Raw genomic sequence first — 23,967 nt, 5'->3', positions numbered from 1 at the left:
AAGAGGTGGGGGAGGGGAATGAGGGAGAGAGGGAGAGGAAAGGAGGAGGGGAGAGAGCTATTTACCTGTCTTCCTCACAACCCCAACAAGATTTGGAATAACCAAAGCATAATTGAAGTCATTAAGTCGTTAAGAAACGTCAATGCTTTCCTACTGACAGAATGTTGTAACACTATTATCAGCATCCTACCCCATGATGAAATGCTCTCCTTGCCCAAACCCTAGCTTGGCCTCTCAGTCTTTCTATGCCGATATCATTGTTGTCCTAGAAAGACCAACCTTGTTCCTCATAACTCATGACTGCATCCTTAGTAGGACCTAGCCTCCTCGAACGTGCCTTTCTGTTAAAACTGAAAGTGGCCAAATGAATTTAGATGGTTCCAGCCAAAGCCTACAACAGCCTCCCCCCACCCCAGGCAGTGCAGGAGCCTAACTTGTAGCAAACCAGGGTGATTCTCTCATGGGACAACTTTCTTTCCTGCCTTTTACAGTTTTTCTGCTTCCCTGACTTGGCTAAACCAATGCTTACCTCTCTCACTTTTCCCTCCTTCTCATTCTCAAATGTCTGCTACCTCTGAGCAAGTCACAACTGAATTCAGTTCACACTGGATTATGTTTCCTAGGGTAATCATGAATTACTGCTTCAAACCTTCATTATTTTCCAAGTCTCTAAATTTGTTTTAACATCTTTATCATGTGTGGCAGAAAAATCTACACTAGAAGAAGCTAGCTGCCTGTATGCTTTGCAAGCAAAGGAGCTAACAGCAAACAGCTAGAGAATGCTGCCCTCTGCTGTCTGACAACAAGAGCTCGGCCATAAGTGCTTTTGCATAGGTGCCCAGTGGGCACTTTATGATGAACATGACTTATGCACAGCAGATCTTTAAAAGCCACGGGACTCTGGACAGGCACAATTTGAATGAGGTCATGGGATGTGGAATGTCTCTCTGTACACTGTGAATGTGTTTCATTACCATTGGCTAATAAGATGATTTGGTTGGGCGGTGGTGGCACACACCTTTAATCCCAGCACTCGGGAGACAGATGCGGGTTGGATCTCTGAGAAACCCTCTTTTGAAAAACCGGGGTGGGGGGGTGATTTGATCAATAGCCAGCAAAATTTAGCTGGCTGGAAATTTAAGTAGAGATACCGGGAGAAGAAGGGAGAAGGCAAGGAGATCCCAGCAGCCAAGGGGAAACAAGATGTGAGATAACAAGCCACGAGTCTCATGGTAAGATATAGGCTAATAGAAAAGGTTTATAAGAGCTTGTTAATAATAAGCCTGAGCCAATAGGCCAGTTTGTAATTAATATAAATCTCTGAGAGGCTATTTTAAGAGCAGCTGCAGGATTGGACAGGACGAGAAACCAGCAGCCACAGATGTGTAAGTGAAAATCTTAGCTTTTTTTATTCAACTGTGGATAGACTGCCCAAAGTGTTAGTATACTGAGGACATTTTTTTAAAAACCATCCTGGACTGATAGAAATGACCCCATAATTTCTCCACTGAGATAAACACTGCTCTTCTGATAACAACACTGAGATGCACACTCTTTCTTCACACCTTCCTTAATAGCTTCAGCTTTTGATCCTTTATGTTGACTGAATAGTATTTGTTCCTTAATCACTAGAGGGAATTATAAAAGTACAAATGGCCTTTAGGGAGCGCATTGTTATTGATATAATTATACTTAAAACCTCATAAACTGGGAGTAATGTGGCACATACCTTTAATCCCAGAACTTGAGAAACAGACAGGAGGATCTCTGTGAGCTCAAGGCCAGCCTGGTCTACATAGAGAGTCCTTGCCTCAAAACAAAGCAACAACAAAATCAGCACACCCACAACTCATAAATAAGTCAGGGTGGGCAATGATTCTGAAGAGGTGGCTCTTTCCACTCTTCTGTTTAGAATCCACTTCTAACCCTGTTCTCCACCAACATCCCTGCTTGTACTATTCAGTTCCCACGCCTCACCAGAAGATCCACACTGTCAGTAGAGTCTGACTATCCTCTCCTCTCCAACTTCCCCTTCACCATCCCAGTTTCAGGAATTCAGAAATCAACAGAGCTGCCCACCTCATCCTGAAGGTGAATTCCTTCCTCTCCCTGCCATGCATTTTGTCTTCACAAGGTTCCCATTGTCTGGCATCTAGAACTGATCTTTCCATGGTCAACAGCTCTAGGATTCTGTTGGAGGGGACACTGGGTAATACTGTTTCATTATCGTTCTGTCCACCTTATTCAAGGATCTAAATTACTAACTCGGAGTCAGCATAGATTACAATCTAATCTAGGGATGTCTCCTTGTTTTCTGTTAGCTTTGTCTCCTAGAGCATCTTCTAGCTGCTCTGTTGGGTGTGTCTCTGTCTCTGTTCCCCATCACCCTATCCATTTCTAACACTTCTTTACTTCAGACTTTCAACATTTCAGATTTTTGCCTCACAGATTTGACTTCCTAGTTAAAAAATATTCAAAATTATGCACTACTTATACTTTCATGGTGCCATGTGTGGTGATATTTTGCTTGTGTTATAACAAATAAATCTTACCCAAGGAACAAAGTGTGGAGGGAGCAACTAGTTATCCCTAGAATCCAGGCAGTGATGGCATGCACCTTTAATACAGGCAGAAGGATATGGATATCTGAGTTCAAGGCCACCCTGGGCTACAGGAAATTGATCCAATCTAAAGGATAAACAGAGCCAGGTCGTGGTAGCTCACACCTTTAATCTCCCATACTTGGGAATCACACACCTTTAATCCCAGAACTAGGAAGGAGGGAACAGGAAGGGATATGGCTGGGCAGAAAGAAAAATATAAGGCAGGAGAAGACATGAGTTCAGAGCGTTCATTCTCAGGATTTGTGGAGATGGGATCTTGCCCACTTTGCTCTCAGGATTCAGTAGCAGTAAAAGGTCTCTCTAGAGGCTGACATTTTTACTTCTCTGATAATTTTCACCCAGATATCTGACTCTGGGCTTTTTATTATTAAGACCAATTAAAATACATGTTACAGCTTTAGATATTTTTTATAAGACTAGAGGGGTTTCAATGATAATATAGGGTACTGTAGCAGATATCCACAAAATATCCCACCCAAACATTAAAAAGTATACATTCTACTCAGAAGCCCATGGACACTTCTCTAAAATATGTATCACATACTGGCAGGCAAAGCAGATCTTAACAAATTTATGTATATTATCTATTTTACCACAATGCAATAACAGTTAAAATCAAGACTAAATGTCTCTCCAGTAAGCACACAAACTTATGGAGATTAAACATTTTACTAAATGACTGGTGGATCAAAAAAAAAAAAAAAGAAAAAAAATTTAAAAATTTCTGGAACTAAATAAAAATGAAAACACAGTACAACAAAAACTGAGACAGATTAAAAGCAGTCTCTAGAGAGAAATTTATAGTTCTAAATACCTACATTAAAAAAAACAAATGACTTTAATCATGCAATTCAAGAATTTTTAAATGGAAATAAACTCAAATCCAGTGGATAGCAAATAATAAAAGTCAGAGCAGAAAATAATGAAATAGGGGAGCGGAGGGAGGGGGAGGGAAATGGGAGGGAAATGGGAGGTGGGGAGGAGGCAGAAATTTTTAATATGAATAATATTAAAATAAAAAAGAAATTAATGAAAGAGCAATAAATGAAAACAATATAAAGAAACAAATCTAAGAGCTTGTTCTTTGATAAGATAAACAAAATTGATAGATCTTCTGCCCAATTAACCAAAAGAGGGAGGACCTAAATTAACAGGCTGGCAATGAACAGGGCAACATCATAGCCAACAGCAAGGAAATTCAGAAGATAAGGGAATATTTTAAAAACTGATATTCCATTAAGTTACAAAACCAAAAAGAAATAGACTAATTACTAGATTTATCCAAAACACTGAAGTTAGACCAAGTAGAGATCAACAACTTAAAAGGATCCATGACAAATAAGAAGGATTGAAACAGTGATACAAACTTCTAGAGTAACACAAGCCCAGGCTCACGTGGATTCACAAAAGAATTCTATTAGACTTTCAAAGATATATAACCAACAGTTTTTAGGTTAGTGTTTTCAATAGTAACAAAGGGAACATTTCCAAGCTCCTGTAAAGTATTTGTCCGACACTAAAATCAGGGAAAGACAACAATGAAAACAGAAATTACATGCTAATATCCCCGATACATATAAGTGCTAAAATGCTCAATAAAGTACTTACAAATTGAATAAGGTACATACCAAAAGACCATCCACCATTGTCAAGTTGGCTATATACCAGAGATGCAGCAATCGTTCAACCCAAAGAAGTACATCCAAACACATATGAGCCATACTGAATGATCTCGGCAGGCTGTATTTATAAGTATACAAGTGTGTTCTTATAATAACTATAACTATAATTAATAACTATAATTTAAAAAGAATAAGAGGCTATGAATTTGAGAAAGGGGAGGGAAATGGGAGGACTTGGAAAAAGGAGAGGGAGGAGAATGATGTAAATATAGTACTCATATGAAATTCTTAAAATATAAAGAAATAAAATTTAAACAATGAAGAATGGAGGATGGGAAGGAAAACTGAAGTGCTGACCCCTGGACATGGCATGGCTATTGCATATATCAGTTCTCACAGCAACTGTGGTTACTTGCAAGACACCTGCACATGAGCGAACCAATCCCAGTATTGATCCTTCCCCTTGGAAGGAGCTTTAGGCATTTGGTGGCTACTAAAGGAGGGAGAACCGTTTGTGTCTTAGGGGATGTGGTCACGGATATGCTTTCCACACTTCAGTGGATGGCCCCATATTGTGCACAGATGCATAGCACTAGTTGGGCACACGTGGTTGTTAATAAAGATAATTAAGACATGAGGTTGGGAGAGAGATGAGGTAGTGAGTTCTGGGACATAGAGGGCATCAGTGGGGGTGCGGTGAACGTGATCAAAATACACTGCATACAAGTATAAAATTAGCAAAGAATAAACACATATTTTTAAATTTTATGTTTATGTTTTATGCATGTTTTAAACTATTAAAAACATTCTTCCCTCCCTCCTTTCTTATTCATGGAATCATCCTTCACCAACATAGTGCCTTATTCTTGATTTTCACATTATTTACTTTAGAGATCTTTCCATATAATTTTTAAGGGGCTTATGTCTGTTTTCACAACTACCTTCGATTTTATTGTAAGAGTTTCTCATCATTTATTTAATCCATCCTGTTTATGAGACCTTAGTGATTATTAGCGCTGAGTTATTCAAAAATTCTATAATAAAAGGCCTTGAACACTAAGGGGCAGCTGCCTCTTTCTGTGGAGGCCTGGGTGTAAACATTCCAGGCTTTGGAAGCAGATAGTCCCTATTAGAGTTAAACTGCTCTTGCAGGTTGGCACTAGCCACAGACAAGTTTGGATGAGCAAATGGGCATGACTTGTGTCCTAGTCAGGGTACTATTGATGTGATTAACTGGAAGTAACTGTAGTGTGAATTCCAATTGGTCTTATTAATTAAAAACATGGAGTCAGATATTAGGGGGTGAAAGCTGAAAGATCAGAGAAGCAGAACAGCCAGCCACTAGACTTCTTACCTCTATGAAATCCTCAACTAAATGGGTTATCTTGTCTCTACAAGATCTCAGACTATATGTCTTGAGTTCCTGTCTCCTCTCACCTTCTATTCCATATCCCTTTCTGTCTCTACCTCCCCAGTGATGGGATTTAAAATGTGAGCTATCACCGGGCATCTATGGTTAACTAGTGTCCAGCTCTGCAATCTGATCTTCAGGCAAGCATTATTTGTTAGACCACAAACAAAATATCACCACACAACTTGAGAAGGAAAGGGTTTATACTTCTTCGGGTCTATTGGTTTATACTTCTTCATCACAGTACCTTCATCATCGAAGGTAGTCTGGATAAGAACTCTAACAGGACAGGAACCTGGAGGTGGGAGCGGATGACGAGGCCATGGAGGAGAGTTGCTAACTGCCTTGTGTCTTATAGCCTGCCCAGACTTCTTTCGTAGAGAATCAGGGATCACCAGGCCCATGGTGGCCCTACCCACAATGGGTTGGACCGTCCCACATCAATCACTAAGAAAATGTGCTACATACTTGCCTGCCCACAGCCTGATATTATGGAGGCATTTTCTCTAATGAGGTTCTCTCCTCTCAGATGATTCTAGCTTCTTGACATAAAAGTAGTCAGCATAATTTGCTTTTCAATAACTTTCACGTTACAAAGTTGGCCTTGGGTGTTGTAAGAGCCACTTGTTTGTTTCCCAGCAGCCCAGACTCCAGAAATAATCACACAGAAACTATATTAATTAAATCGCTGCTTGGCCCATTAGCTCTAGCTTCTTATTGGCTAATTCTTACATCTTAATTTAACCAATCTCCATTAATCTGTGCATCACCATGAGGTCGTGGCCACCAGCAAAGTTTCGGTACGTCTGCCTCTGTCTGCAGCTCCATGGCTTCTCCCTGACTCCGCCCTTCTTTCCCCCAGTTTTCAGTTTAGTTTCCCCCATCTAAGCTCTGTTCTACCCTATCAGGCCAAGCCAGTTTATTAACTAATGGTATTCACAGCATAGAGGGGAATCCCACGTCACTTGGATTTGCTAATTCCTGACAGGAATTATTTTACATTTGAGATTGTATTCATTAGATAATGGGAAAATAGGGAAATTTCTAGTTTTTGGAGATTCTGCCAACTTTTTTCCCCCAAGATTGAACTAGCCTTCAATCCACCCAATAATGCAAGGAATGCTTGCGAGTCAACCCTTTATCACAAATTCTAAGGTTTCACTAGTTTTGCAGGCTTCTCAATACAATTTTAAATTCCAGTTTGCTTGCTTTAAATGAATTTGAGAGACATTTGTTTTCTATTAGTTTATCATCCCTTTACCCTTCTTGTAGAAGCTTTTCATATAACAGGAAGACAAGTTCTTTTCTGGAATTTGAAGATGAATCTTTCCATGTATCATCTTTTATTTGTGATGTCTTTAACCAATAAAATGTTTTTAGTGTATAAGTGTTGGTTTGAATGAGAGTGACCTCCATAGGCTCTTGTCTAGTCTCCTGATGGTGGAACTGTTGGGGAAGATTAGGAGGTGTGGCCTGGTGTTTAGAGGTGTGTTACTGGGGGAGGGCTCTGAGTTTTCAAAAGGCTCACACGATCCCCAGTGTGCCTCCTTGTCCTTCTTATAGATCAGGATGTGAGGTCTCAGCTATTCCTACCACCTTGCCATTGCTCTGCCATCATGGATGCTAACAGTTTGAAACCATAAGCTCAATTACATGATCTCTTTCATAGGATGTCTTGGTCCTAGCGTTTTTGCCACAGGAGTAGAAAAGTAACTGAGACTTTCTATAAGCATCTTAATGCGTCTTTTCTTTCAGGAATTCTGGGTTTTGTGAGAATATAATTACATAAATTTCCCTCCCTATCCTCCCTCCAAACCTCCAATATACTCCTCCTGGCTGTCTTTCAAAATAGTGGCCTCTTTTTCATTAATTGTTAAATACATAGACTATATATATACATATATATATTAAATACACATACACATATATGTTTGTTAAAGGGTTGTTCTTCAGATTATTATGGAAGCTTATGCAGTGACACTTGACTTTAATTTTGTATTTTTGCTTCTTACTCTTATTGAGAATTTTATTCAGTATATTTTTATTATATTTTCAGCCCCCAACTCTTCCCATATTCTCTCATGCCCTACCCACCCAACTTCATGTTTTTTCTCTTAACACAAAAAGAAAAAGAAAAAAGGTACTAAAAAGTACTAAAAGTACTAAATGGAGTCTAATTGGTGTTGGCCAATTATTCCCCAGCATGAAGCCTTCCCTGAAGTGTGCTTGATACACCCAGAGTCACTCCATTGAAGAAAATTGATTTCCCCTCTTCCAGTAGCTGTCAACTGTGAATGTCTTTGCTGAGTGTTGACTTACCCTTCACTGCACAGAGACTTTGATTGTCTTGGGCTTGTACAGGTTATGCATGCTGTCACACTCTGAATTTGTATGTGCACCTGCCTTATTGTGTCTAGAAAATGATGTTTCTTTAAAGCCATCTGTAGGAGGGAGGGGGCCACTTGTTCTTCCCAGCCACCCAGCTAGCTTAAACCCAAAATAACCACACAGAAACTGTTAATTAAATCACTGCTTGGCCCATTAGCTCTAACTTCTTATTAGCTAAATCTTACATATTACATATAATGGATATATTAACCCATCTCCATTAATCTGTGCATCACCACGAGGTCATGGCCTACCAGCAAAGTGTCAGCACGTCTATTTCCAGTGGCAGTGGCTCCCTGGCATCTCTGACTCTGCCCTTCTTCCTCCCAGCATTCAGTTCCATCTTCCCTGCCTACCTAAGTTCTGTCCTATCAACAGGCCAAGGCAGTTTCTTTACTCATTAATGGTAATCATAGCACACAGAGGGGACTCCCACATCAGCCGTCCACCATTTCTAGATCTTATAGTCTTTCTGCCATCCCTTCTGTATAAAACCCTGAGCTTTGGGGGAAGGGGTGTAATAAAAACATCCTGTTCAGAGCTGAGCACTCCAAAGTGTCTCATTCTCTGTAGGTTGTCCAGCAGTGTAACTCTGTTATCAGAGCAAGAAACAGCTTCTCTGGTGAAAGCTGTGTTGATCTGTGGGTATAACAGTATGTCAGTCACTTTTATTACTATGTTCCTTTGGCCAAATAAATAATAGTAGGCTTTTCCCTAGAGTCCATGGCTTTTCTAATCTCATGTTCTTGGCCTAATTAATAATATCAAGTATGGGTTCCATCTTATGGAGTAGGCTTTAAATCCAATCAAAAGGTGGCTGGTTACTTCTATAATGTCTGTGCCATATTGCACTGGTGGGCATATCTTGCAGGCAGGCATGTCATTACTGCAGATTGCAGGGTTCATAGCAGGGGAAATTGATGATTACTTTTATCCTCCCTTAGTGTTTCTATCACTTTCTCATCTTATTATGGAGACATCTCACTCCCATAGACCCGCCTGAACCCCACAGATGATTGCCAGAGCTTGGTTACTTTAGAGACATCTCAGTCCCATAGACCTGCCTGAACACCACAAATGATTGGCAGGGTTTGGTTACTATAGAGACATCTCACTCCCATAGATCTGCCTGAACACCACAGATGACTGCCAGGGCTTGGTTATCCCTGCAACTTGATGGCAAGAGTCTGTTGCTGAACAAATTACATGCTTATGGCACAGAACACAAATTGAGCTGGCAGTCAACAGGAAGCTGCACCCGTACTTGCCAGCATTTATTTACTCTTATTGTCTTACGTGTCTGATTTTTGTATTGATCTGTACTTTAAGTACAGATTCTGCACTTCCAGAAGAAATTTACTATTGACAAAAATGTCTTGTTCTTTCTTCACTTACATCTTGTGTTTCTAGGGGTTTCCCATCAGGTGTGATGTTAGCCTCTTAGCTAAGAAATCCAGAGATTATTATTTTCGGTATTTGTTGATTATTGAACATTATATTAGGAACAAATGCTGACTTTGAATGTCTCTACTATTTATGAACATGCTTGTTCCTCCTTGTGTATTCAAACCTTTAATATTAAATGTTTAATATTAAATTAGTTTAGAGGTCAATTTTGAATCTTTAACAACGGAGCACCCTTGTATCTGGGAATAATGATTTTACTTGGCTATGACTAGTTATTCTGTTGACCATCTGCTGAAGTTCATTTGGTAATGTCATAGTTCACATCTCTAATTTTTTATTCAGCGTTTATGACCAGTTCTACTTTCAGTTTTATTTCTGTGATACATATCCTGAAGATAAAACAACCTTGGGAAGAAAGGGTTCATTGTAGCTTTGTCTAGGACTGAGGCCTCCTGACCTTCCTATTTTCCATAATAGCATGCCTGTTCCTGTATCCCTTGTTTAGGCAGCCATGCTGGTGAGAATTTGTGGGTGTAGCTTCCCTGACGTTTCTAGAAGACACGATCTTGCAAGCAAACTTCCTGTTTCTTCGCCCCTTAAAATATTCCCATCCACTCTTCTGTAACGACCCCTAAGCCTTAGGGACAGAAGCTGTAGATGTATCCACTGGGCAAGCTTCACAATTCTGAAACGTTAATCGACTGCGGTTTCCTGCAGTGGTCTCAGTCTTTTGCAAAAAGAAGTTTCCTTGAAGCACAAGCACTATACTTACCTGTGGATATAAAGACAAATATTTAGAATGTAGTTAGGGTTTATGCTGGTTTAGTAACGCGTGAGGAGGGAGGATCAGGCAGACCCACTGGCTAGACCCATGAGAAGGTGGTCACAACAGATAACTTGCTACTTTTAATTTTAGGTGAGTTGAATTTGTAGACTGATTGAGCCCTTTATGATGGATTGAAAAACCGAGATCATTTTCTCCTTGGACCGCTGCCTCTTCTAAACCAACCTTCATGTCTCAGCGTTGGTTGGCATTACCACTGAATACCAGCAGAGGGCGACCTACGCCCAGACAACAGATTCAGTTGCAGTTCAACAGCATACTCATGAGAGCTTGGGGGGGGGGGAGGGACATGCAGAAAACAGAAGATAAAAATCATACACAGATAAATGAACCAGTAATAAGAAAGGAAGTGAATTTTGATAGTATATTTTAATACATTTATAGCAAAACTTTTAAATCAAGTTACTGGTGAAGATTCACCTCACTTTTTTTTAAACCAAGAGCTGGTATGTCAAAATAACTCCACAGAAACCAATATTTACTAAGTGTAATATTTGAATCCACAAATTAACCCTTTACCTAATGGAAGGTTAATTTTCTTTTCTTTTCCAATTTATTTTTTATTAAAAATTGCCATCTCCTCCCCTCCTCCTCCCATTTCCCTCCCCTCCCCTCCACCCACACCCCCACTCCCTCCCTCTCCAGGCCAAACAGCCATCAGGGTTCTCTACACTATGTTGAGTCCAAGGTCCTCCCAACTCCCCCTTGCATCTTACTCCTGTAAGGTACCCAGGTTCAATCCCCACTACCCATATGGCAGTTGCATTTATAGTTACAATTGTAACTCGAATCCCTGGGGATCTGACACTCACTTCTAGCCTCCTTGAGCAAATAAGTGATGCCCAGATACCCATACAAACATACACATAACATTTTCAAAAGTGGAAACTTTTTAACCTAATCTAGATTTCTAGTTGATTTGAAGCCAAGGTAGATCTTGAAGTTGAAATACTTTTTCCTCAATGTCTTAAATAGCTGGGATTACAACACCTATTTTGTTTTCTGGATCTGAATACATGCATGTAAATTTTATTATTTACTATTAATTTTGCTACTTCCATTTTTATTCACTCTTTGCATCTCATTTATAGGATTGCAATTTCTTCATAAATAAGTAGTCGTTTGTCATGGAAGTTCATATATATATATAGCTGTTAAGATTGTGTGTTTTATTGTGATTTCACAATTGATTAGGTTTGTTAACAAATAATATAATTTGGGAAAGAAATGTGGGGAGGTAAAAAATATGAAACCTCATTTTCTTTTTTTTTTCGTTTTTCTTTTTTCTTTTTTCATGGTTTATTTTTTTATATATATTTAAAAATTTCCATCTCCTTCCCTCCTCCTCCCCCCCCTCCCCCCCCCCCCTTCCCCCCTCCCCCTTCCCCCCTCCCTCCCCTCCTTCTCTCCCTTCCCTCCCCTCCCCTCCACCCATACCTCCCCTCCTTCCTTCTCAAGGCCAAGGAGCCATCAGGGTTCCCCACTCTATGCTAAGACCAATGTCCTCCCAACTCCCCCCAGGTCCAGGAAGGTGATCGATCAAGCTGAGAAGGCTCCCACAGAGCCCGTCCATGCAGAAGAATCAGAGCCCAGAGCCATTGTCCTTTGCTTCTCAGTCAGCCCCCGCCGTTGGCCACATTCAGAGAGACGGGTTTGGTCGCATGATCCATCAGTCCCATTCCAACTGGAGTTGGTGATCTCCCATTAGTTCTGTCCCACCGTCTCCTTGAGTGAACGCACCCCTCTCTCGTTCCTGACTTTCTCCCTCAAGTTCTCGCTCCTTCTGCTCCTCATCAGGACTTGGGAGCTCAGTCCAGTGCTCCAATGTGGTGGAAGGTTAATTTTCAAAAGTGATTTTTAAATTTCAAAGTCTAATGAAATGTTTTGGGAGGAATATAATACAAAGCTTGTGTTCCTTTCAGCTTCAGGACCGACATCTCTGGAACCTGCCCTGACCCTCTTAATGTTCGCCTGTTTTGGAGCAGATATCCACAAGGTCCTGTATGTTCTGCCTTCGTGAAAGGGATTAGTACTTTTACAAATGGGGTGGCCAGAAGTGTCCTGGCTACCGTCCACAATGAGAGGGCTCAGCAAGGGAGCTGTGGCACAGAACCCACTGGAGGCTTGATCCGGGGCTTCTAGCCCCTAGAAAGGAGGGCAGTTTCTGTTGATCAAAATGAAGTGATCTAAATGAAATGTAGGAGGAATAGACTCTAACAGCCAGGATACCCATCTCAGTTTAGATCCTGATATGTCCAAATCTGACCTCAAATCTTAGAAACACTTCTACATATTGAAATATACTTTTCCTGGGTCACTTTTCTCTGCCATGTGCTCATCAGAAAAAATTCCCAATAGATTTAATGTTCAATTTTATCATGGTCTTTTAAAAATAATCTGGGTGATGGCATACACTTTCACCCCAGAACTTCGGAGGCAGAGGCAGGTCTGTGGGAGTCTGTTCCTAAATTATTTCATTAGTGAGACTAAGAACTCCTAGAAGTGAACCCTGATTTCCCTGGTATCATCTGAAGGGACAGCCCAACATTTCCAGTAACACAAGAACTTTTATTAAAAAATATTTATTTATTTATTATGTATACAATATTCTGTCTATGTAGATGCCTGCAGGCCAGAAGAGGGCACCAGACCTCATTACAGATGGTTGTGAGCCACCATGTGGTTGCTGGGAATTGAACTCAGGACCTTTGGAAGAGCAGGCAATGCTCTTAACCGCTGAGCCATCTCTCCAGCCCCAACACAAGAACTTTTAATTCAATCAGTCAAACAGATTTCTCATCCTTGTGTTTGTGAACACTGTCCATTCTTGATGGGCATGTGTTTGCAGTCTGGTTGCTAATTCTTGAATGCTCAAACATGTTGCAACTTTAACATGTCTGTTTTCTTTCAGTCACTACATAGCTTACCTTTCTCCATGTTAAACTCTTTTGATGAGTCAAAGTTAACAGTTTCTCATCAGGCAATCTTTTGATATCATGTATTCCTTGCCTTGTTTAAACGATCCTCTATCTTGTGTTCAAATAGCTATTGCCCATATCTACTAACACTGTTTTGCTCTTTTTTGAAGTCTTTACTCCATTTGTAGATATTTAAAATATTTTTTAGATTTTTTTTTATTCATATGAGTTCATTGCCTGCATGTATGTCTGTGTATGCCCATTGCCTGAGGAAGTTGTGAGCCTCCATGTGGGTGTTGGGAATCGAACCTGGGTCCTTTGAAAGAGAAACAAGTGCTCTGAACAACTGAATCAGCTCTCCAGTCCTGTAGGGTTTTTGTTGTTGTTTGTTGTGCTTTGTTTCTTTAACGTGATTTGTATTAGTTGTTTGGGTGCAGTGACAAAATATTTAACCAAGTCTACTTAAGGAAAAGAGGGTTCATTTTGGCTCGCACATTTCAAGGGTACAGTCTCTCATGGCAGCAGGAGATTGAGGCAGCTGGTTGCTTTATATCAGCAGTCACGGGTAGAGAGGAACGTTAGTGCTCAGTGTACTTCTCTTTTATAGTCAGCCTAGGAGCCCAGTCCACAGATTGGTGCTGCCCACAGCTGGCAGGTTTTCCAACTTCAATTCCCTTGATCTGCACAATTCCTCACAGGTATATCCACCAGATGCAAACCTAAGCAAGAAATTCCCTCACATGCACTCAAAGGTCTGTGTCTTAGGCAATGCTCCCCAAATTCACATTCAGTCTCTAACCCCTAGTACCACACAATACAATATTTGTCCAGTAGGGACTTTAGAGATACGGGGAGCTGGCCATACAGTGAGTCTTTGCTTTTGTAAAATAAAATGGGACTTAGGGCAACAGGCATGTGTGTGTTGAAGAGTCCCCGTGTGGGGAACACGGGGAGAGGTGGAAATGGAAAAGGGATGTGTCAGAGAAGACCAATAGCCAGCAGCCATGACCTTGTTTGCAGAGTTCAGAAATGTGAAGAAAATAAAGACAACATATCCCAGGATGTGGTATATCAGCGGCTCTGGGACACTCATGTGTTCTAGCAGGGACTTAAAAACTTTGTTTTGTGAGGTCACTGACCCCTCGTGTGGGTCTCAGATCCTGCGGGCACTGGAAACAGAATACGGAGCTTAGTGGATGTCTCTGCCTCCCGTCTTTGTTTTTTTAAATCTTGGAGTTAGATTCATATTCATCTCTGCACGTTGACACTAATTCATTTAAGAAACACTGAGAACTTACAGGGCTATAATAATCCATGCAGTCAACTGCCAATGTCCTGTTCCGGGTGGCCAAAATGGCACTTGGAAGTCACCAGTTGTAGGTTTTCCTAGACCTAAAGAAGGCCCCATGGAACTTGGCCTTTCTTCTGAGTCACCATCTCTTACAGATGTTTGGAATTCTAGGAGCAGCCAGTCGGATGGACATCTTCTGGGGAGGAAACCCGAAGCCACCCAGGCAGCATCTTTCTTATCACGGAGGACCCCAGAGCCTGAGCTGCTGAGCAACGATCTCTGATCAAGACTGATGATGTAGACATCTTGCTCTCTGCTTCTCCCCTTCTCATGTGTAGCCCCAAAACTCTTGTTAGACCCTCACATACAGAACCGTCGATATCAGGATTCCCGGTCCTCCCCAGTATGGCTGCAACAAGTAGATTCCATTCCTACTTAACTATGACTCTTTATGTTTGGTTTCTGTAAGGAATACCTACATCCATTGGAACCCTTTCCCACCACTGCCCCTAATCAGGCTCCCCTGACATAGGAATCTCATGGCAGAATGAGATAGAGGTTTTTAAGTGTGGGGAAAATGCTTTGATTCTAATCTCCATGTGCTAAACAGTCTCATCCCCCATTAGTGTGTCACATCGTCCTCCACACAATAGTTCTCTCTAGATGGGGTTGACCAGTAGTCTCTGTTCTACTTCTTTGCTAAGTTTGTCTAATTAACTAACTTAGTTTTCATGTTACAAAAGTTCATCCTAAGGCTGCAAGGCAAAGGTTGTTCTCTCCTTCCTTGTTTAAAGGCGATTTTGGCTTTTTGATCCTTTAAAGTTGATATCAGTTTATCAGGGTTTTTTTTTTTTTTTTGGTCACCAGAAGCCCTACTGGGATTTTGACATTAAAACTGACATTCAGACCATAGATCCACTGAGAAATGTTTTGGAATTAGAGATTTATCACGAATGGAAAGTAGTTTCTGATGCTATATGTAATACTGTTTCAATTCTGTCCACATGGTGGCACTAGTATCAAGAAAATCCTCTCGCCCAGTTGGCAAGGAGAGCCCTAAGATTCAGGGTTGGTATTTTATTAAATGCCTGCATAATTTTTGGAAGACTGAACTGAATGTCACATGGGATGGTCAGCAGTCTACCAAATACTAAAGTATCCCGGATAAAAAAAATTTAACACTGTATGTTATAAATTGAAATTTTAAAGTCGTAACCATCTGTTTTTCAGTCTTTTTCTCTTAAGACATGCACACACACGTGAACACACAGGCATGCACAAGGATTAGTGCAATACTAATCCTGGCAAGGGAGGGGCACTCTCCTCCAAACCAGCAGGCTCATTCAGTTGCTTTGCAAAAGGCTGGAGAGCAAAGGTCATACCAAGTTTATGAACAAAGGTGGTGGGGGCGGAGGTGGGGGGCGGAGGCGGGGGCGAGGGGGGCGGTTGTGTAATTCTGCAATTCCACTTCCAGCCCCGCCTCTTAATCAAGCCTGGGATAATCCTGGGTTAAAGTCTACTGTCCCTTGTGAAAAACATGCCTGGGCTTGCAGTGACGGAAAGCACCGAAAGGGAAAGTGACAGGACAGACTCCGGAGGGCTGAGGCGACTTCCTCTATGCCGGGTTAGAACAGGGGATGAGGTAAATGCCTGTACCTGGTGATTGACACCTGAGCTCCAATGCTTGATAGTGGCCTGGAGGAAGACCCGGTGTTTCTAATTCTAAGTGTCACGGGTCCTACACAAAAGAACTACTAATGTACCACGTTACCCAAGACAAAAGGATGGACATGTAGTTGACCTGACATAACTTGGTAGTTCTATGAAAAATTCATTGGTAATAGCAATTTGTCTAGGATTCAGTTTCCTCACCTGTAGGATGGGGAAGATGTAGACTAGGACCACATCACTTCAGTATGTCTACAGGAAACCAGAATACGTCACCATAAATATACCTGAGTCAGGATAATTTTGAGCCGAGTGAAAAAGTACTTAGCCACAAAAGCCCTGAAAAATGGCATACTGCTCTTTTGTAAGGAAAGAAAAATGACATATTAAAAGAAATCTCAATTCCTAAGAGTCTCCTGTACCAGAAAAAAAAAAAATGACGATTTTTATCAGTGAAAAATAACAATCGTCACCCCTGTTCCTGATTGCCACCTTGTTCTCCACTCTCCTGGCTTAAAATAACATTCAAACCTCAATTCTAAGCCACCTCTGAGGGCACCCATTTTGCCGTGTATCTTCCATGTATTTGAATAATCGTGTGTTTTTGAGGTGAATCTGCCCTGCTTGAGGAACTACAAGTATCATTTAGAAAGGTAGGAGAAAAGATTATTTTCCCTCCCCTAACACAGCAGTATTTTTCAATCAGATTTGTGTTAAGATGACATAGACATTTCAATAGCTAGTAGCGTTGAATACAGCACGTTAACAATACTGAACATTACTCCATGAGCGCTCGCAACATGGCCATCGGAAGAAGAAAACTGGGTCTGCCTCTGCGTTGTTAGAACTGAACAGTAAATTCTGAGCTTATTGACAGCCACTCAGTTGCCTGTATTCGCCCCCTCTATACCCCCCACTGGGAGGGCTTGGATTGACTCTACGCATACTAGGACAGTGACATCGCTTCGCTTAGTGAGCCATTTGATTCCACGCAATTTGAATCACCCACTTGGAACAAGAAGTCATAAGTGACTTCAATTGTAAAATCGTAATTAGCAACGGGGCACACTTTTCAGCGCCACTGTCAAAGCCCATACTGTTGCTAATCACGGCCCACTCAGACCGTTAAGTCGCTTTTCTGAAAAAATCCCACAGGATGGCGCTCTTGCTTTCCGATGGTTAGGATTGGCTACACACCAACCCTTCGCTGGGCTTCAGGCCCGGGTCCAAGGTTAAGGGGCCTGACCTTTGACAGGGGGTCACTTATTAGGCGCTGGGAAGAGGCGGCAGGGGGTTCAGATGCTTTCACGCTACCGCAGGTCACCCCGATCTGCCTCGTTCCTCAGCTACTCTGACTCAGCGGGTTGCCCGTTCCGCGCGCCCAGGCACTCAGCCCTAGATAGGCGTGAAGGAGCCCGCCGTGGCGGCAGTGGCCCCCAAGCGCTCCGGGTCTCCGGCTGCAGCTCCGCCTGGCTCGCTGGATGACACCGGAGTCCCGTCGCGGGGTGGTCAGGAGGGCGGTGAGGGGGCGGTGCCAACCCTGAGACTCCCCAGATCACCACCCAGCATCCTTGCCCAGCCAGAGACCCGACAGGGCGTCCACCCTTGGGTTTCTGTTTTCCACTTCCAAGGTCAGGGCGTGCAAAGAACCAGGGTCACTTCGCTCTGCCACCTCCAAGCCGGGTCAAAGCCACGCGGTCAACCCTCACCTATCCAAGGCGCTAGCTCCAAAGCCGGGGGGCGGAGCGTCCCCCGTGACGTCACTAGGCCCCTCCCAGCCGGGGAATAAAAGGGTTCACGCCTCGCTCTCGCTCGCACAAGCGGAGCTGGACTTCAGAATAGTCGGTCGGCTGAGGGACCAGGGACTTGAGAACCAGGGTTAGCCCGGACGCGTGTCCGTGCCTCGGAGGTGGCAGCAGGCAGTATCGGGTGGCCGGGCCACGATGGAACTCCTGCGGACTATCACCTATCAGCCCGCCGCTGGCACCAAGATGTGCGAGCAGGCGCTGGGCAAAGCTTGCGGCGGGGACTCAAAGAAGAAGCGACCTCAGCAGCCCTCTGAAGACGGGCAGCCCCAGACCCAGGTGACCCAGGCGGCACCACATCACCATCATCACCACTCTCACTCGGGACCCGAGATCTCGCGGATTATTGTCGACCCCACGACGGGGAAGCGCTACTGCCGGGGCAAAGTGCTGGGCAAGGTGAGGAGCTGCCGGCCAGCGTCCGGCGGCGGAGTGGGAGGACGGGCTGGACGGGCTGCCCGGGCAAATCGAACAGATGGGGACCCTGAGCTCGCGCTTCTCGTTCCCCCAGATGTCTGGTTCCCCGCGCGACGTGGGTCCCTCACCTGCCCTTCTGGGCTTCTGTGCGCCGACAGCGCTGGGGATCGGCTTTGCATCCTCCGCCTGAGCTTTGCTCCTAAGTCTATGAAGGAGGGACTGAGAGCGTTCTAAGTTAGCCCCAGCTCTAGCCACCTGATCCCCTGGGAACTCGACTGTCAAATTTCTTCAGAGGCTATTTTCCACCTTTACCCCTTCTACTCCCCTCTACGCAGAGCTCTCCTTTGTAAAAAGGGAGACTAGTAACTGGCCAGGTTTCCAGGAATGTATTTTCCTTCCTGAAGGGACCATTTTACAAACCAGAATGCATCCCTCTGCCCACCCCTCTGTTCCCCCAATTTTTGCTTTTTTACCTAATTTATGTATTCATTTATTTTAAACGTTGGCCCTCCATTTTCTTCGGCTCAAATCCATCTCGGCTTTGTTTCCTCTCAGGGTGGCTTTGCAAAGTGTTACGAAATGACAGATCTGACAAACAACAAAGTCTACGCTGCAAAAATTATTCCTCACAGCCGAGTAGCTAAACCTCATCAAAGGGAAAAGGTGCGTATGACTGTTGAGCAAAGTATTTTCTTTGTGTGCAGGGATGGCCCTTCCCTGTTAGGAAAAAATGTCTCCTGCATGTGTAAGCCCCGCCTTTCCAGAGAGGATGGGGAGGCTCATAAGCCTTATCTTGCTATTTTCTTTTTCTTTTCTTAGATTGACAAAGAAATTGAGCTTCACAGAATCCTCCACCATAAGCATGTGGTGCAGTTTTACCAGTACTTTGAAGACAAAGAAAATATTTACATTCTCTTGGAATACTGCAGCAGGCGGGTAAGGGCTAACTCCGGGGTCAGTGCACTCTCCAACAGAAAGCTGATGTGGGGTTTGGAACACATTTTAGCTGGGGTTTTAGCCGGGACAGTTCATTTTCCCACCGTGTCAACGGGCACCAGTAGTCTGGCAAAGGGAAGCCCGATTTGGCTGACTGTTTGACAAATTCTCTTTTTTCCCCCCTTCTCTTCCTAGTCCATGGCTCACATCTTGAAAGCAAGAAAGGTGTTGACAGAGCCAGAAGTCCGATACTACCTCAGGCAGATTGTGTCGGGACTCAAGTACCTTCACGATCAAGAAATCTTGCACAGAGATCTCAAACTAGGTAAGCTCTCCACTGCAGAAGCTGGGGAAGCTGCGGGGGGAGGGGGGATTAGAGAGATGTCGGTTTTTCCCATCTTCCCTCAGTGTTCTTAATTGGGATCGAGCCTTTTGAATGGGTGATTATAGTGGGGGATGCTGGCCTCCAAAGAAGCTCCACTCCAAGGGAGTTCACAATTCATTTTTTTTTTCTGTCTTCTAGGGAACTTTTTTATTAACGAAGCCATGGAACTGAAGGTTGGCGACTTTGGTTTGGCAGCCAGACTGGAACCTTTGGAACACAGAAGGAGGTGAGAGTTATGTCTTACCTGGGTTTCGTGAAGACCAAGTACACCTTTATTACGTCTGATTTGTTACTTCATAGAAAGTTCACACTAAAATCTGTAAACCATGGTTGTTGCTGAAACAAATGTCCACTGTGAATGCAGGTGACTTACACCTCGACACTGATTATTCAGGCAATCAGATGTTTTATTTTGCCTGAAATATGTAAACCATCTGGTCTCAGTTGGTTAAAAAACACTTGGTCCTCTGGGCAGAGAAAATTGTACACGCTTTAAAAACTTATCAAAAGAAACTTGATCAAATCAAAACATAAAACCTCGAGGTTTTATTTCCCATTGAGTCACCCCCAGAAAAATAAGTTTAATGAATGCAAGGGTTCCTAATGAGATCTTGCTATCTTCTGTCTTTTCAGAACAATATGTGGTACCCCCAATTATCTCTCTCCTGAAGTCCTCAACAAACAAGGACATGGTTGTGAATCAGACATCTGGGCCTTAGGCTGTGTGATGTAAGTAAATGCCAGAGTGTCTAAAAAGCGATTTGACCCGGTCATGATGCTTAGACAGAGTTCCTTTGTGACCGTTCCTGAAGATGTGTTTCTGCGCACCCAGGTATACGATGCTGCTAGGAAGGCCGCCATTCGAAACCACTAATCTGAAGGAAACATACAGGTGCATAAGAGAGGCGAGGTATACGATGCCGTCTTCATTACTGGCCCCAGCTAAGCACTTAATAGCCAGCATGCTGTCCAAAAACCCAGAGGACCGCCCCAGTTTGGATGACATCATTCGGCATGACTTCTTCCTGCAGGTCAGTGCCCTCTCTGACCTCTCTTTGAAAGGGCCTGCCATTGCCCCGATTGCCGAAGAGGTTTCTGACGTTCTCTTCTGATTCCACAGGGCTTCACTCCTGACAGGCTTTCTTCCAGCTGTTGCCACACAGTTCCCGACTTCCACTTATCCAGCCCGGCCAAGAATTTCTTTAAGAAAGCCGCTGCTGCTCTTTTTGGTGGCAAGAAAGACAAAGCAAGATATAACGACACACAGAGTAAGTGTTAAGACTCCTCTTTCCCTTCCTGTACCCTAGATTACCCTTCAATTTGATGACCGGGCTGAGGCTTTACTACTGGCTTAATTTCACCAGTATGTTTGTACATTGCTGACTTTTGATAATAAATATGCAACTGACTGATGTAGCTTTTGTTTGCGGAACACTGAAGTATGCTGCGTGTGTAATTGCCGGTGATGGCAATGATGGAAAGCCGGTTTTGCTCTGGATGCCCAGAAGACAATAGAGCGAGCTCGCTTCCGTCCTCACTGGGATAGATTAAACATGTACCATTCTTTTCCTCGATTTACAGATAAAGTGTCCAAAGAAGATGAAGACATTTACAAGCTGAGGCATGATTTGAAAAAGACTTCGATAACCCAGCAACCCAGCAAACACAGAACGGATGAGGTATGTTGGGGAAGAACACAAGCGTGTAGACATTTTAGGTCGTTCCCATTCTCGGGCCCATCAGCATTTTGATGATGATTGGGGCTGAAGCCATGCTTCCAGTCACGAGACTGCAGTAGCTTTGCTCTGGCTATGGCCGTTGCTTTCGGATAAGCTTTTCCAGTAATTACCATAATCTCATTTTAACCTGAAGTTTCAAATATAAATAGACTTAGTTCCTTGACTCATTGTATGGTTCTTCTTGTCCTTTGAAGGAGCTGCAGCCGCCTACCACTACAGTTGCCAGATCCGGAACATCCGCAGTGGAAAACAAGCAGCAGATTGGGGATGCGATCCGGATGATAGTCAGAGGGACGCTTGGCAGCTGCAGCAGCAGCAGTGAATGTAAGCAGTTGAAACCATAAATCCTAAGACTAGTCCTATATGCTAAGTAACCAGGGTCAATGTAATAATCTAATTTAACACAGAAACAAAATTATAGAATTGGAGAAAAGACACTGAGTAACCTTGATTTCTGTGTCTTTCGAATTAGTGTAGGGAAACGCCAGGACCTGTGGTTTTGGTGTAAACAATGCCATCATTTCCTTCTCTGACTTCCCAGGCCTTGAAGACAGCACCATGGGAAGTGTTGCAGACACAGTGGCAAGAGTCCTTCGAGGATGTCTAGAAAATATGCCGGAAGCGGACTGTATCCCCAAAGAGCAGCTGAGCACATCCTTTCAGTGGGTCACCAAATGGGTCGATTACTCCAACAAATACGGCTTCGGGTACCAGCTCTCGGACCACACTGTTGGAGTCCTTTTCAACAATGGTGCCCACATGAGCCTCCTTCCAGACAAGAAGTAAGCACGTCTGATTAATGCAATGTGCCACGTTCTCTGCTGTCGCGTTAATGAAATCTGGAAACGGTGATTAATTGCTTCTCATTTTTCTCCTCTATCCTTCCCGATTTTTAGAACGGTTCACTATTACGCAGAACTTGGCCAGTGTTCTGTTTTCCCGGCAACAGATGCCCCCGAACAGTTCATTAGTCAAGTGACGGTGCTGAAATACTTCTCTCACTACATGGAGGAGAACCTCATGGATGTAAGTAGCGCAGCTTTGGAGACGAGATATTGGACGCAGCCTAGAGCTGGTAGCATCTGCATCACGTTGAAGTGTGTTTAGTTCAGATTCTCATGTCTTATCTTAGATGCAGTGAGTCAGGGTCTCTGTGGGGCAGAGCCGGGAATCTGGAGGCCACTCCGAGGCTTCAGAGTTTGAGAGGCACTGTGTGATGCCCACATGGCACAGTTTCCTAGGCACTAATTGTCTCTCCTGACTTCTCCCAGGGTGGCGATCTCCCTAGTGTTACAGATATTCGAAGACCGCGGCTCTACCTCCTTCAGTGGTTAAAGTCTGATAAAGCCTTAATGATGCTCTTCAATGATGGCACATTTCAGGTAACTGAGCCTTTCGTGGAGGCGCATGTCCTAAAACCTAGGTCTTCCTAGCTGCTTTAATTTTTGGCAGAACTTTTATTACTTCTTGAGTATTTAGCAAGTCCTAATATGTCCGTGTTTATTTTTAAAGGTGAATTTCTACCACGATCACACAAAAATAATCATCTGTAACCAAAATGAAGAATACCTGCTCACGTACATCAATGAGGACAGGATATCTACAACCTTCAGACTGACAACGCTGTTGATGTCTGGCTGTTCGTTAGAACTAAAACATCGAATGGAATATGCCCTGAACATGCTCTTACAGAGGTGTAACTGAAAACCTTTTCGAGTGGACCCTATGGGACTCCTTTCCACTGTGAGATCAGCAGGGAAGACAGCGGCAGGGCACAGAGCATGTTGGCAAAGATGGACAGGGGGTGGTACGACGACAGATCCTCAGTGGCCTGCTGGACTGCTGGAACCAGGCCGGCATAAGGTGTACAGTTGACTTTGGACAATCTGAGGGTGGAGGAGAAGGCAGTTTTCCTGAAGTACCTGTCGCTAAAAGGTTTATCGGACAATTTTGTAGAAAGATGCATTGACTCTTAAGTTCTCTGTGTGGAGAGTACTTTCAGCCGGAGGACTTGGAACTGTGAATATACTTCCTGAAGGGGAGGGAAAAAGGGAGGGTGCTCCCTTGTTGTTTAAAGGCTACAATCAGAGCCGCTTTTGGCTGCTTAACTGTGAACTATGGCCATATATAATTTTTTTGGTTATTTTTGAATACACTTGTGGCTGGAAAAGTGCATTCCTTGTTAATAAACGTTTTATTTATTACAGCCCCAAGAGCAGTATTTATTATGAAGATTTTTTTTTATGTTGACCATTTTGAACTCTTGGCAATAAAGAGTATGAAAAGAGAAGCTGTGGTCTCCTCTCCTTCCTCCTGCGCAACACCACACCAGTACAGCCTTTGAGCATGGGTTCCTGACATGCCGGCACACATCACATACATAAGCATACATACAACACCACACCAGTGCAGCCTTTGAGCATGGGTTCCTGACACGCCAGCACACATCACATACATAAGCATACATACAACACCGCACCAGTGCAGCCTTTGAGCATGGGTTCCTGACACG

The 23,967-nt window shown here is 43.3% G+C and overlaps 1 protein-coding gene across 1 annotated transcript; it reads left to right on the top strand.

The window, feature by feature from the left end:
- The first annotated feature begins 18,000 nt into the window (after window positions 1–18,000).
- Plk2 (polo like kinase 2) lies at window positions 18,001–23,745 on the top strand. Its single transcript, XM_038322437.2, has 14 exons — window positions 18,001–18,377; window positions 18,951–19,058; window positions 19,215–19,331; window positions 19,527–19,656; window positions 19,855–19,942; window positions 20,350–20,445; window positions 20,549–20,747; window positions 20,837–20,984; window positions 21,298–21,395; window positions 21,650–21,779; window positions 21,997–22,237; window positions 22,352–22,481; window positions 22,727–22,837; window positions 22,968–23,745. Exons 1-14 carry the CDS (start codon window positions 18,117–18,119, stop codon window positions 23,157–23,159), a joined length of 2,049 nt encoding a protein of 682 aa, XP_038178365.1. The 5' UTR covers window positions 18,001–18,116; the 3' UTR covers window positions 23,160–23,745.
- Window positions 23,746–23,967: the final 222 nt, after the last annotated feature.

Source organism: Arvicola amphibius, chromosome 3, assembly GCF_903992535.2.
Source record: "Arvicola amphibius chromosome 3, mArvAmp1.2, whole genome shotgun sequence".
In the NCBI taxonomy this organism is placed as follows: domain Eukaryota; kingdom Metazoa; phylum Chordata; class Mammalia; order Rodentia; family Cricetidae; genus Arvicola; species Arvicola amphibius.
This window is presented reverse-complemented; position numbering and strand designations above follow the sequence as displayed.